This window comes from Filicampus tigris, chromosome 9 (genome assembly GCF_054856515.1).
Source record: "Filicampus tigris isolate MCC_2025a chromosome 9, RoL_Ftig_1.0, whole genome shotgun sequence".
NCBI lineage: Eukaryota > Metazoa > Chordata > Actinopteri > Syngnathiformes > Syngnathidae > Filicampus > Filicampus tigris.
Window position 1 is genome coordinate 12,363,120 of NC_141225.1, and position 11,467 is coordinate 12,374,586.

The 11,467-nt window shown below is 41.0% G+C and overlaps 2 protein-coding genes across 3 annotated transcripts; one reads left to right on the forward strand and one right to left on the reverse strand.

Annotated features, from left to right (window-relative positions):
* Window positions 1–95: 95 nt before the first annotated feature.
* Window positions 96–5,311, reverse strand: rrp9 (ribosomal RNA processing 9, U3 small nucleolar RNA binding protein). The gene is made up of 15 exons (XM_086039762.1): window positions 5,075–5,311; window positions 4,860–4,948; window positions 4,662–4,774; window positions 4,521–4,588; window positions 4,399–4,440; window positions 4,198–4,324; window positions 3,988–4,112; window positions 3,820–3,912; window positions 3,002–3,102; window positions 2,628–2,762; window positions 2,404–2,466; window positions 2,161–2,306; window positions 1,641–1,720; window positions 1,478–1,551; window positions 96–250 (listed from the first exon to the last, which is right to left on the reverse strand). The coding sequence occupies exons 1-15, from the start codon at window positions 5,156–5,158 to the stop codon at window positions 148–150; spliced, it is 1,443 nt and encodes a 480-aa protein (XP_085895888.1). The 5' UTR covers window positions 5,159–5,311; the 3' UTR covers window positions 96–147.
* A 134-nt stretch (window positions 5,312–5,445) lies between these two features.
* LOC147141969 (uncharacterized) lies at window positions 5,446–9,606 on the forward strand. 2 transcript variants are annotated; one of them, XM_086039764.1, is made up of 6 exons: window positions 5,446–5,715; window positions 5,933–6,087; window positions 6,174–6,324; window positions 7,497–7,672; window positions 7,749–7,977; window positions 8,532–9,606. In XM_086039764.1, exons 2-6 carry the CDS (start codon window positions 5,950–5,952, stop codon window positions 8,687–8,689), a joined length of 852 nt encoding a protein of 283 aa, XP_085895890.1. In that variant the 5' UTR covers window positions 5,446–5,715; window positions 5,933–5,949; the 3' UTR covers window positions 8,690–9,606. The 2 variants fall into 2 exon arrangements, with proteins under 2 accessions (XP_085895890.1, XP_085895891.1); XM_086039765.1 differs by lacking the exon at window positions 5,446–5,715 and having other exon boundaries at window positions 5,790–6,087.
* The last annotated feature ends 1,861 nt before the right edge of the window (window positions 9,607–11,467 follow it).

Below are 11,467 nucleotides of genomic sequence, written 5' to 3' on the forward strand. Positions count from 1 at the left end.
TAAAAACTTTTCATTGTTCATGTTTTTGCCCAGCAAACGAGGGGGTTGCACATCATTCTTGAAAGTTTTTTTTTTTTTTTGAATAAAGAGGAATATTGTGGCAAAAGGTTTTTAATCCCTTTAATTTACAAAAGAAAAATAAATCCACTATTCTGCTGTTGGGGCTTCATCTTGATTGGGAGGTTTCCTTTTAAGGGGAATGATACAGATCCCGTTGCGGGCCTCTTTTTGTCTCCACCATCGACCCAACCTGCACAGAGACAGATGGAATCTAAATACCACCAAAGACTCACAAATGCAATAACTTTTTTTTTTCAAATTAACACATGGACAACATTCACAGCACTTCATATGCACTTAAATGACAAAAGTATTTGGGATAAACCATTAAATTGATCAGTTCCTCCTGATTCTTAAATCTTTATGTAAGCGAGACATTTTGAGCTTTCTACTTTGTGGGACCAGAATAAGGAAGAATCTTTCATGGAAACAGACCAGACAGAGATATGCCCTCTTTCTGGTCATACTTCAGTGACCTCTGACACCACAATGTTCAAATAGTCGCCATAGACGCAAAGCCAACATCTTGTAGATGACCGGAGGTAGTTATAGATGCAAAAGTGGGACCAACTCCCATGTTTTCTTTCTGTAGGTACAATAGTCACATGACCTAATACTTGCCCTTCCCCATCCAGTAAATGCCCACCAATTAACAAATCACTTTCAGTACTTTCAATTTTCTGTAAAACAAATTATTTGCAGACAGTATTTGTGCTCTTTCCGTAACACCCTAAGATTACACAAAAATGCCTTACACCTAAAATAAATCAGGGTGGAAAATGATGATGCAGCAAAAGGCCTGGATCGCTATTGGTAATGGTGAGAGTTCGCAGCTGATTATATGGTTAACGGCTAGCTGCTCAACATAAGGTACAGTAAATGCCCAACTAAAGATAAGGAGCCATCAGCGACATACTGTATATATTTTTAAAAATTAGTACAGTGGATTCCTGCACATTCACATTATTTTATTCCCCCCTGGTCCTCTGCTTATTTGTATTTTCTTGACCTGATGTCCTGCTTATTCACACTGCCATCACAGACTCAAAAAAACAGAATGGCTAATAGGAAAGTAGTAACTGATATTCTTACAATCTTTTCAGAATCAAATCATCTGAAAGCCATTTATTAAGGGGAAGATGAGTTAGAAATAATATTGAAATGGTTTGGGATCATCTTTTAGGTGAGGGTTAAAAAAAACTATTAAATAAAGCCATTTATGCTAAATGGATGCTTCACTGTATGTATCCTGACTGCTATTCACAAGCAATGAATTTGAACACCCAACAGGTAAAATGAGCTTTCCCTTAGTAGGAAAGCAAAACACTACCATCTAGTGGACACCGCCTACAACATCTGGCGCTAAATAGATGTCACAACAGTTTCCATGGAAACTGCAGCATCAGTGAAATATTACCTGTGCTCCTGACCGACGCCCGCCACCAAGAAGTGCCCAGAGTGTGAAAACTTCAAACTGTTGACAAAACCGATCTGAGGGAGGGAAAACGGGGACCCAGAATAAGAAGACACGAGGGCTCAACGTGTTTTGTGAAGGTTAGTGCATTTCCAGATGCTTTTACCACTGGAATACTGAAGAGCGGCTCAAGCCCTCGATAATTCGGACCACACTTCCACACTTGCACCTGCGAGTTGCTGGAACCTGTGAAACAGAACAGACTCTCGATCAACAGCACGATGTTGGTGTTGTGTCATTGCCATTAAATATCAAATATATATATACACACACACATATATATACACACACATATTGATATACATACATATATATATATATATATACATATTGATATACATACATATATATATATATATATATACATATTGATATACATACATATATATATATACATATTGATATACATACATATATATATATATACACATATATATATATATACATATATACACATACATACACATATATATATATACATATACATATATATATATACACACACATATACATTTATACACACATTATATATATATATACATATGCCAATATAAGCCCTAATGAGTGTGTGTGTGTGTGCGTGCGTGCGCGTGTGTATTTAGAAGGACTCTCACAGCCAGAGGCACCTGAGGCTACGACGTCTGTGTTCTGAAGCGCGGCCACCGCGGCGACCCAGTGTGGCTGCTCCAGCCCGGCATCGCCATGGCAACCGTGAGCCTGCTTCACCGTGCTGAGGGGCTTCTTCTTATTGACACTCCAAAGACACACGGAGCTGAGGAGGGCGGCCCAGAAACGGACCAAAACGTGATGCAACTGACATACTGGCAATAAAGATGACTGTCGCATGTTTTGCCGATGACGTGACGTACCCGTCGTCGGCTCCCGTGATCATGTGCTCCTCGTTGATGAGCTGGATGCAATCTATTGAACCCCTGCAAGGAACAGTTGTGACAAATTAAAAGTTGATGACTGTCTTTTTATTCATCTCAGAAACTACACCAAGCCTCGCATGTCATTTGGACGTGCGAAACTAAAATAAAAACAGTGTTAATTAACTCACTAGCGCCATCGAGTGACACGCGCAAAAACTCACTCGTGGCCGTGGAAGACGAGCTGCGACTCTTCGGCGATCTTCCACACCCGCACGGAGCGGTCGCGGCCGCCGGCCGTCACGCAACGTTCTCGGCTTAGGCTGTCCAGTCCCGTGATGGCGTCCTGATGGCCAAAGCTGTCAGAAGTCATCGTGGGAGGTAAATGTATACAATTAGAAACAATAAAGCCAATATTTGAACAGCTATGTCACCCCAATAAACAAAAAGTAGGACGATTGATCCCACAGAGGAGTAATTCATTACAACCACGGTAAGAAACAAAGTACTCTTTGTAAAATCAAATGTATTTTATCCAGTTTTCTTAGTGTATATTGGGCTGGTGTACTTAAGGTGTCACCTGAGTTAAGTCACTCACAGAGTTTCCACATAGGCGTTTTCATCCACATTCCACACTTTAATGGAGCGATCGTATGAGGCGCTGTACAGATCGTGAGTTCCCCTCCTGAACGAGAGACCCTGCAAGCAAGCAAGCAAACAAGCACGTTCACACAAACGAGCTTTCTCCATGTGTTGAAGTGGAATCTTGCTGCAACAACAGATCAGCAATATGGCCTTTAAAAAATCAATCACAAAAATCTGATTTATGTTATTTTATTTTTTACCTTCGCTTAAGCAAATGACAGGTGAAGTCTTTTTTTTTTCTCAGCAAGTTTTCCCTATCAATACCTTGCATCGACAAAAACACAAATTCCTAATTTTTTCTTTACAGATAATGTGAAAATAAGGGTTTCCTCTTGGAAAAACGCCCCTTTTGTCAAAACATGTATGTAAATACCATCTTTAAGTTAATATTTTCGTGTTCAACATTCAATCAAAATGAAGCATCAACCTGCATAGCTTGTGGTATTTTGTCGAAAAGTAATTCTAAACCCCATCCAACTCACTCTCACCACATGCACAGTTGTAGAGGTAAGGCACTGCAAAATATTTCCAGATTGAAAGCCAATACCTCTGGTCAAAGTTCATAAATAAATCACTACTTTTGCAACGCAAGTGACTATGAGATTGCCTTCCACTGGCTTCCTTTCATGACATATGGAAAAGAACGTGAAAATGATTTCACTCATTGTCCTTAGTTGGAATGAAACTAGCTGGTCGCCGTTTTTTTTTTTTTTTTAAATAGTCACTTTAAGGGTCGGGAGCAAATTGTCCTGATAGTGAGTGGCTACCTACCGACACGGGGCCTTTGTGTCCTGTGAATTTGTAGAGATGCTTGCACGTTTCAGCTTCCCAAATCATGATCAGCTTGTTCATGTCTCCAGTGGCCTTAAAAAGCACATTTTGTTTCTGCTCAAGTTGCTTGTGAGTTTCAGTTTTCACTGTAAAAGTGTTGGTCCTCACCAAGTATTTGCCGTCGGATGATATGGCCATGCACAGGACTTGAGCCGTATGTCCAACATGGCGATCCTCCGTACCTTTCCTTCCACCAGGTATGACCCTGAGCTTTTTCCCGCTCTCGACATCCCCTGAAGAAATACAAAACCAGGCATTGTTTAAGACACTTTTTTTTTCAAAGCCGCATTGCAGAACATAAACAGACGGTAAGGTTACATTTAATTATGGAGCAGTCTTTTGCTGAAGAGAAGATGCACTTATCGCCGGGACTGATGACCAGGCAGGTGATTGGGAGCTTGTGTCCTCGTAATAGACGGATTTCGGAAGCGTCTGGTGGTAATAGCTAAAAGACAAAATGTTTAATAGATGTGGCCCTCGTGAAAGGCACAGAGTATTACACTTTCTACAACTTCTTACATCTTTGGCAACGAGTCGCTGTAGCTTTCCTTTCTGTTCAAGCTGGAAAAAAAGAGAAGATTGCATATCAAACACATGCGCGTTCTTCCCACAAAGTGAGTGTGTGTCCATGTCTGTCTTACCACTTCCTCTTGAAGTCTACCCGCAATCAGATCAGTGTCAAATGATTCATCTTCTACCTTTTCTTCTTCTAATTAAGACAAATTGAGCAAGTGTAAGACAGCGCAGACCAAACAATAATTGACATATATATGGAAATTTACCTTGTTCCTTTAACTGATTGAGGTAAAGCTTGGTTAATCTGAGCTTCTTCTCCTGCGGTGTCTCGTCATAGTCATACTCCTCTTGAGCCTGTCTTTTCTTGGAAACTACCGGACTGTGTAGCAAAAATAGATACATATAAATATTAGCTTTTAATACCAGTATACATATATCATAAACAGTTTATCCGAATTGTCTACCTCTCTGTCTCAGAGTCGCTGGAAATCTCTTCGTTATACTTTGAGTTCTGTTTCTTGCCTTTAACTTTCCCAGCCGTGTCGCCGTCAACCTGAGTCAAAGAAGATTTGAAAACATGAGACTAATCGTGACATGCAAAGAAAAGTGTACATTTAAACTTGCAATGCAAAATTTAGCCATTAGCAGTGACTAGCTTGCCCCAGTCAGCCACACTTACTTTCCGCTTCGCTATCATTGTCTTTTTTCCAGTTATCACTTTTTGAGGTTTTTTGGACCCCTTGATAAAGAAAGACGACGACATTGTATAAGGCGTTAACACAAACTACGCCGTCAAGAAAAAAAAGTAACCCAACTTTCTCAGGATTCAAGTCAACATTGGACCCACATGGGTAACTTGCAGATCAACCTAACCAAAATGGAATCGGAATGAATATCGGTGCTGATTGGCTGATGCCTACTAAAACCCGCCTTTTTAGAAGGTTCTGTAATCTTATTGGCCTCAAAGGAATTTTGGAAGAACAGGAAACAGTCCTGTGGAAAAATAGGTCCCTCGGAGTAAAATGAGTCGCGGGTTTGTTCCACATATAAAATAAACAAAACAAAACAACACAGTTATCCCTGACACATTCATACTATATATATTAAAAACAAATATAACTGTTTTCCCTCGTGAATTGAGCTCAAAACCTTTCGAGCTGCTCTTGAAAAATTGACATTATCACACCGGGATCCACGTACTGTAGTACTGCAGTAGTACTGCTACTTCCTCCACTACGCAGTATTTGCATATATTGCACTGCCTTTGTCCTTAGTGGGTGTCGTTACACTTTAATTCCTCGATACAAGCTGAGGGACCAGGTGAGGTTTATTTTCCACCACTGTGTCCTTAAAAAGCGAATTTATTTGCTCCTAACACACACAGATAGTGTTTATCACGGTGAGCTACGTGGGCAGCGGAGGGGTCGATCTGAGGACGCGGCGTCAACTAACTTTCCATTTGCGTCTCCCGCCGAGGCGGAAAGTTAGACGCCGTTCCCTGGGGCCAAACTTCACAAAATGTGTCTTCCCTCTCCAGATTTCCCTTGAAACCTTATGCCACCTAAGAGAGAGGCGGGGGCGACTCCATCCCCGACGCCGGGAAAGATGCTAAAGATCAACACGGTCCCACTGGAGGCTGGTCCAATGGAGGAGTTGGCCGAGTCCACGTACTCCCCTTTTCTCAACGCTGAGGTAGGATACGTTTCTCTTGAACGCAGCGCACACACGCGTTGTGCACTTTTTCCCCACCACCGGCGTGATTTGTTCTCCTCCGACAGCACGAATTTGAGGGAATCGAAGACCAAGAGAGTCCAGGCATCCGAACGGACACCATCAGCCTCCTGATGAAGATCGAACAGCTGCAGGCCCAACTCAAATATGAACGCAGGTGTCGAATTCTGGCCGAGAGAGAGCTGAGGGATATGAAAGGTGGGCGGAAAGAAGAAAAAAAGTTTACTTTTTCTGTGTATGTTGTCGTTAATACAATGGGTAGCATTTCTGATTGTTCTGAACTCCTGTTTCAGTGCCATTGTCGTGTTGAAGAGGATAATACAAACCTTAACTTCGTAGTCGAGACTGAATATTTATCCCTCCCTATTCCTGAGCCCAGGCTCGAATTGCAAAAAACACAATTGACACCACCCCAAAAAATGTTTGATTATGTTAATCGTAGAGTTTGCAGTGATTCAAAAAAAAGTTGTCATTCGCATATGCAAAGGCGTCAAAAGTGTTCAAATTCATTACTGAAGTATAAGTATAGATATTGGGATTCAAAAACACTTCAGTAGAAGTTGAAGTATCAACTCCAGTTTTTTGCTTTTGTTTTTTGTATAAATGTAATGGTTTTAAAATTACATCAAGTATTAAAGTATAAGTAATGCAATGAGAAAAAAATGGAGTGTTAGTCAAGTTAAACAATTTCTTTTCAATACATTGTATGTGCCCTGAATTAGAAGCTGACATCTTTTTGGGAATCCCGCAGGATTCCCTTGGGATGAGAGTCAACTCAACCTTTAATTATGGGATTGGGACGGTACAGGATAAAAAGTTCATGGGAGCAGACGGGCGTAAGATTATCCAGTAGGGGAAAAAAAAAACCTCGTAGAGCCCATGAGAAGAAATGTGGCGACAAACTGTCGGAGTATCAATGAGTAAAATGCAACTTGATTTTTTTTTTTTTAGATGTATCACTTGAACCTCCCTCCTCTACACACAATTACAACTATTTGCCAGGGCTTTGGCTCCATCATGTGGCATCTTAGGGAATTTCAGAAAGAGCACAACAACTGCGAATAGATGAGTTTTTCAGTGAAATTGTGATTAGCTACACAGAAAAAAAATAGGAGGTAAATTTGTGAATAGTGAATCACACACAATATGTGAAGGCAAGGATTCACTGCACTTAACTCTCTTTTATCTCACTTTGCTTCAAGACACGATTATGAAAAAGTTTCAGTTTGTGAATTCTGGAAAGACTTGTATCGTCTTTTTTTGGGGGGGGGGGGGGGGGGGCAAGGAATTTATTACAGTATTGTGATTAAATCCGTTAGCCAATTCTGTGGACATGATAACGCATGATGGTCGGCCATTTGTCTTCGCAGAGATGAACACTCTCATGGTGGAGATGCGACACACGGCTCACGACCTCCGAGCCACGCTGGACCACGTCCTCCAAGGCGGCGACCCCATGATGCTACCACACAACTCCCAAGACGAAGGCATCTCCTTCCTGTCGGAGCACGAGGCCAACATTGTAGCGGTAGGCGACAAGCCAGAGGTCAGCGCTCGTTTGTCAGTGTTGCCGGACCAACCCTCTCGCGCGACGTCACGCGCTCAGTCTTTCTCACCCTCAGGACATCAACAACTACATGTACCTCGCCGAAAACCTCCGCGTCCCGAGGAGTCTTTACGAGCACGTTGGCGAAATCGCAGACTTCAAGAAATACACCGCAGCGCTGCTCATGATGCTTTTTGACAGAGAGACGTTGGCAACACACTCGCTGCAGGGCCGCAGGAACGCTATGAGCGGGGAGGACTGCCCCAAGCCCCAGCTCCCACCTGAGATCCTCAGAAGTATCATCGGTAGGTTGCTGATGGAGCTCCAATGTCATGGAATGATTCATAATTCAGCTTTCATACCAACAATACCAACAATTTCAAATGGAAACGTTGCCAACACCGATCGCGCCAGCTTCAATGCTACTTTCTTTGAAATAGGCTAACCTGTCCTGTCATTTACCGTCTTCCCGAATACAATAAGGACTGTTTGAATGGCTTTTGCTGACGCTGCTACCAGGGTGCAATTATAGAGGCCAAAAGAGAACATTTGTCAAACTTTATTCAGGATAACCGTCACAACCCATGCGTACTATTTAAAACAATTGATTCTGTGCTTAAAGAGAAAGTCAACCCCAAAATAATTTAGGAGCAAGATCCACCTGTTTTTAGCGATCTCAGGGGGCGGCCATTTTGCCACTTTCCGTCGACTGAAAATTACATCACAGTTGCTCAGGGCTCAAGTAACAACTAATCACAGATCACCTGTTTCGTGAAGCTGAGTAGCTGGATGGCATCATCTCAGCATTTACACGCAACCTTTTGATTTGTCTTCATTATCGTCTCGTCTCTCCCCGCAGAGCACGTGGCAGCCAAGTTTGGTGTGGACAGAAGCCAGATCAAGACGGCCATCCGGACCAAGTTGAACAATGAGGACAAATTGCTGAAGAAGAGAATGGGCTTGGTGAAAGCGGAACACAAAGCCGACCAATCTCTGCCCGACAACGCATCGATATGATTGATGGCAGTCAGAGGCGTGCTTTGGCCTTCATCTTGTCTGCTCGTGTGTGTGCTGTACTGTAACCGTGTGACAGGTCGCCTCTCCTAATCGACATTATTCAATGTAGTGCTTGAATTAGGTTATTTTTTATAGTAATCACCTTTTTGTAAACTTGAGATGGCTCTCATTAGACAGTATTGCATATCCTGGAGGGCAAATGTACAGTGCTTTCAAGCTCACGTGTGATAGAGACTAGCAAATTCTTATTTTAAGGTTCTATGTTTGCTTTGCTCTGTCGAAAATCCGTTTGTCCACCAACAAAAATACTATTGCCTTTAATGGATGTCCAGTCCAAGAGGAGTCACCTCTTTGGTTAAACAATTTTAAACCCATCTTCAACATTTCAGTCAGTATTGACCTTTTTTAACAAAAAAAAATAACTTTTTTTTTTTTTTTTTTATTCTTTTTTTTAAATGAGCACCTTTGTTTGCAGTTTTAGGCACAGTTTCTCACTAATCTGTGATTATTTACTTTCACAAGGTTAAACTCATTGGACACAACATTAGCGTGAATACAAGGTACTGATGATCTGCAAGGTGCAAAAAATACAAGAGCTGTATCCAAAAATCTTCCTTTACACAGATACTAATGCTCAGCTTTCATGGATACAGACAGAACTGTACATTTGTTTTGTTTTGTTATTGTATTCCACCAAGTTACATCTCATTTTGTTCAAAGGGTCCAAGAGTTGATGAAACAAATATAGCAACTTCCACACTAGGTAGCAGGACTACACTTTCATAAGAATGTTCATGTATGTGCGCCTTAGGTTGTGTCTGGTGAGTTTAGGTGCACATCTAAGCAATATCTGATTTATCACTTTGTTGTTGTGCTTCACTGCGTTTGTGCCAATAATAAACTGAACTTCTGTTCCACTCCTGCTAACTTTATCACATCAGCGTACGAATGAGAATATTCAACAGCAGATGTCAATGATGAACTGCACGCATGACCTATGAAGGGAGTGAAAAAAAAGTGCTGAAATAAGTGGAGGCCTTGACAGCTTCTGGCAAAATAGTTGCATTTGGAGATATTCCATTTATTGAAGAGATGAGATGTTCAAAAACAAAATTGTTTCACATTGGTGTATAAAGCCACAATGGTAAAACTATCGTTATCAATAATATTTGTGCCTGTGAATAAGTCAAAATTACAACTGTTTTTTTCCACCTCTAAAAAAAAAAAGTTTGTTACAACTCAGTTCTTTCATTCATTGCAAATTGACACTGGTGCATTTAGATTTTCAATTAATTTTTTTGCAGTGCTTGTCCTCAATAAGGTCAGCTGGGCCAATTTGGTCTGATAATGAAGTTAATAGGAACCAAATCAATGACATTCTACACAAGTAATATAACAGATATCACATACAATTATAGAAAGTGACTTAAAACACATAGTTAAATCTACCTGTAGTAACTTGAGTTTCTGGGGTGGTAAAAGGCAGGATACATGCAGAACAACTATCATAGGACATCATCAGTGTACTGTGGCTTAACGCGCTGTTAATTTGATTCAATCCTCCGAATTTGACAAAATATTAGTGTATACACATGGAAATGGAAATATTGTATTTTTTTCAATTCACGTTTTTTGCACGTCTAATTTTCAATGTCATATGGTGTGTATGAGGCTTTCAGTCATGCCCATGTATGGCTTGAGCCTAAAAATCATCAGGCATGTATGGAGTGTGAAAATGAGCACACTTTGATGACATCACCACACCAATTGCTAAAGTACAGTAAGCATGTCAATGTCTGTCCCTCGCAGAAGATCACATCCCTGGCAGGAAGAAAGCACACCACCATGTTTAATTTTAGGTATACAGAACAGTGCAGCAATTTGCAATCGTGAAAAATAAAAAAGGGTGTCAATCTGTGCTATTCATTAGTTTTGTGAATGTGGTGAGGCCTCTTTGATTGTGCTTTGCAGTGAGATGACAAACACGTACATTAAAGAACCACTGCAGCCACTTGTGTGCAGCTGCCCCTCAAACAAGAAGGCTCATTACCACCATTTCAAAAGGATGGAGGAGTGTGTCGTCGATGAATTATTCTCATTGATCACATATCCCTCCGCGACACTATCCCTTTTTTAATATTCCACTAAATTGCAAGCAGTTTCTGATACAGCTTGCGACACTTTTTAGGATGACTCTGCAAGTAATGAGGATCTCTGTTCTTTTGATAATACGCACAAGAAAACACCTCTCCAAAGTACCGATGTGAAAAGTTTAAATATGCAGTCCTCTAAAAAAAAATGTGTGCTAGCTGCAAGGACTGTCTAAAATGTCTTCTCTTGTAGGAATGTAACAGGATTTCTTCCAAAAAGTATTGCAAACAAATATTTCGTCGCTGTCCTCCATAGCTGTCCTCGTATTGTTAAAATGAAAACTTTACAGGATGTCCCAAAAGAACGCCAGCTTGTTTTAGTTCGCAGGAACCGCTTCGTTCAAGTTCTATATACCTTATACAGTGTATTGCTATTGCACACTCACGTCCGCATTATACTACCTAAAAATACATTCAAATGCTAATTTAATTCTGGCATTGATTCAAAGAGTACAAAAAACCAAGCCGGCGGCAGCCGAGTACTTCAAAGTCCACGTTCATGTGAAGCCAGAATCGTGCAAAAAGCCTTTGAAAACATCACACCAACAAACGTCTGCCCTATACAATACAATATGATACATCTTCATTTAGGCTACAACACCTTCACAAAACGCCTTGGTTAGGGTTT

What these genes read in the sequence shown, in the direction of transcription:
- rrp9 (XM_086039762.1), bottom strand. Translation starts at nt 5,158, where the DNA reads ATGTCGTCGTCTTTCTTTATCAAGGGGTCCAAAAAACCTCAAAAAGTG. An exon ending in AGCGACTCTGAGACAGAGAG is followed by an intron (nt 4,775 to 4,859) that starts GTAGACAATTCG and finishes TTTGCTACACAG; the next exon opens with TCCGGTAGTTTCCAAGAAAA. An exon ending in CAATCAGTTAAAGGAACAAG is followed by an intron (nt 4,589 to 4,661) that starts GTAAATTTCCAT and finishes TGTCTTAATTAG; the next exon opens with AAGAAGAAAAGGTAGAAGAT.
- LOC147141969 (XM_086039764.1), top strand. Translation starts at nt 5,950, where the DNA reads ATGCCACCTAAGAGAGAGGCGGGGGCGACTCCATCCCCGACGCCGGGA. An exon ending in CCCCTTTTCTCAACGCTGAG is followed by an intron (nt 6,088 to 6,173) that starts GTAGGATACGTT and finishes CTCCTCCGACAG; the next exon opens with CACGAATTTGAGGGAATCGA. An exon ending in CGGTAGGCGACAAGCCAGAG is followed by an intron (nt 7,673 to 7,748) that starts GTCAGCGCTCGT and finishes TCTCACCCTCAG; the next exon opens with GACATCAACAACTACATGTA.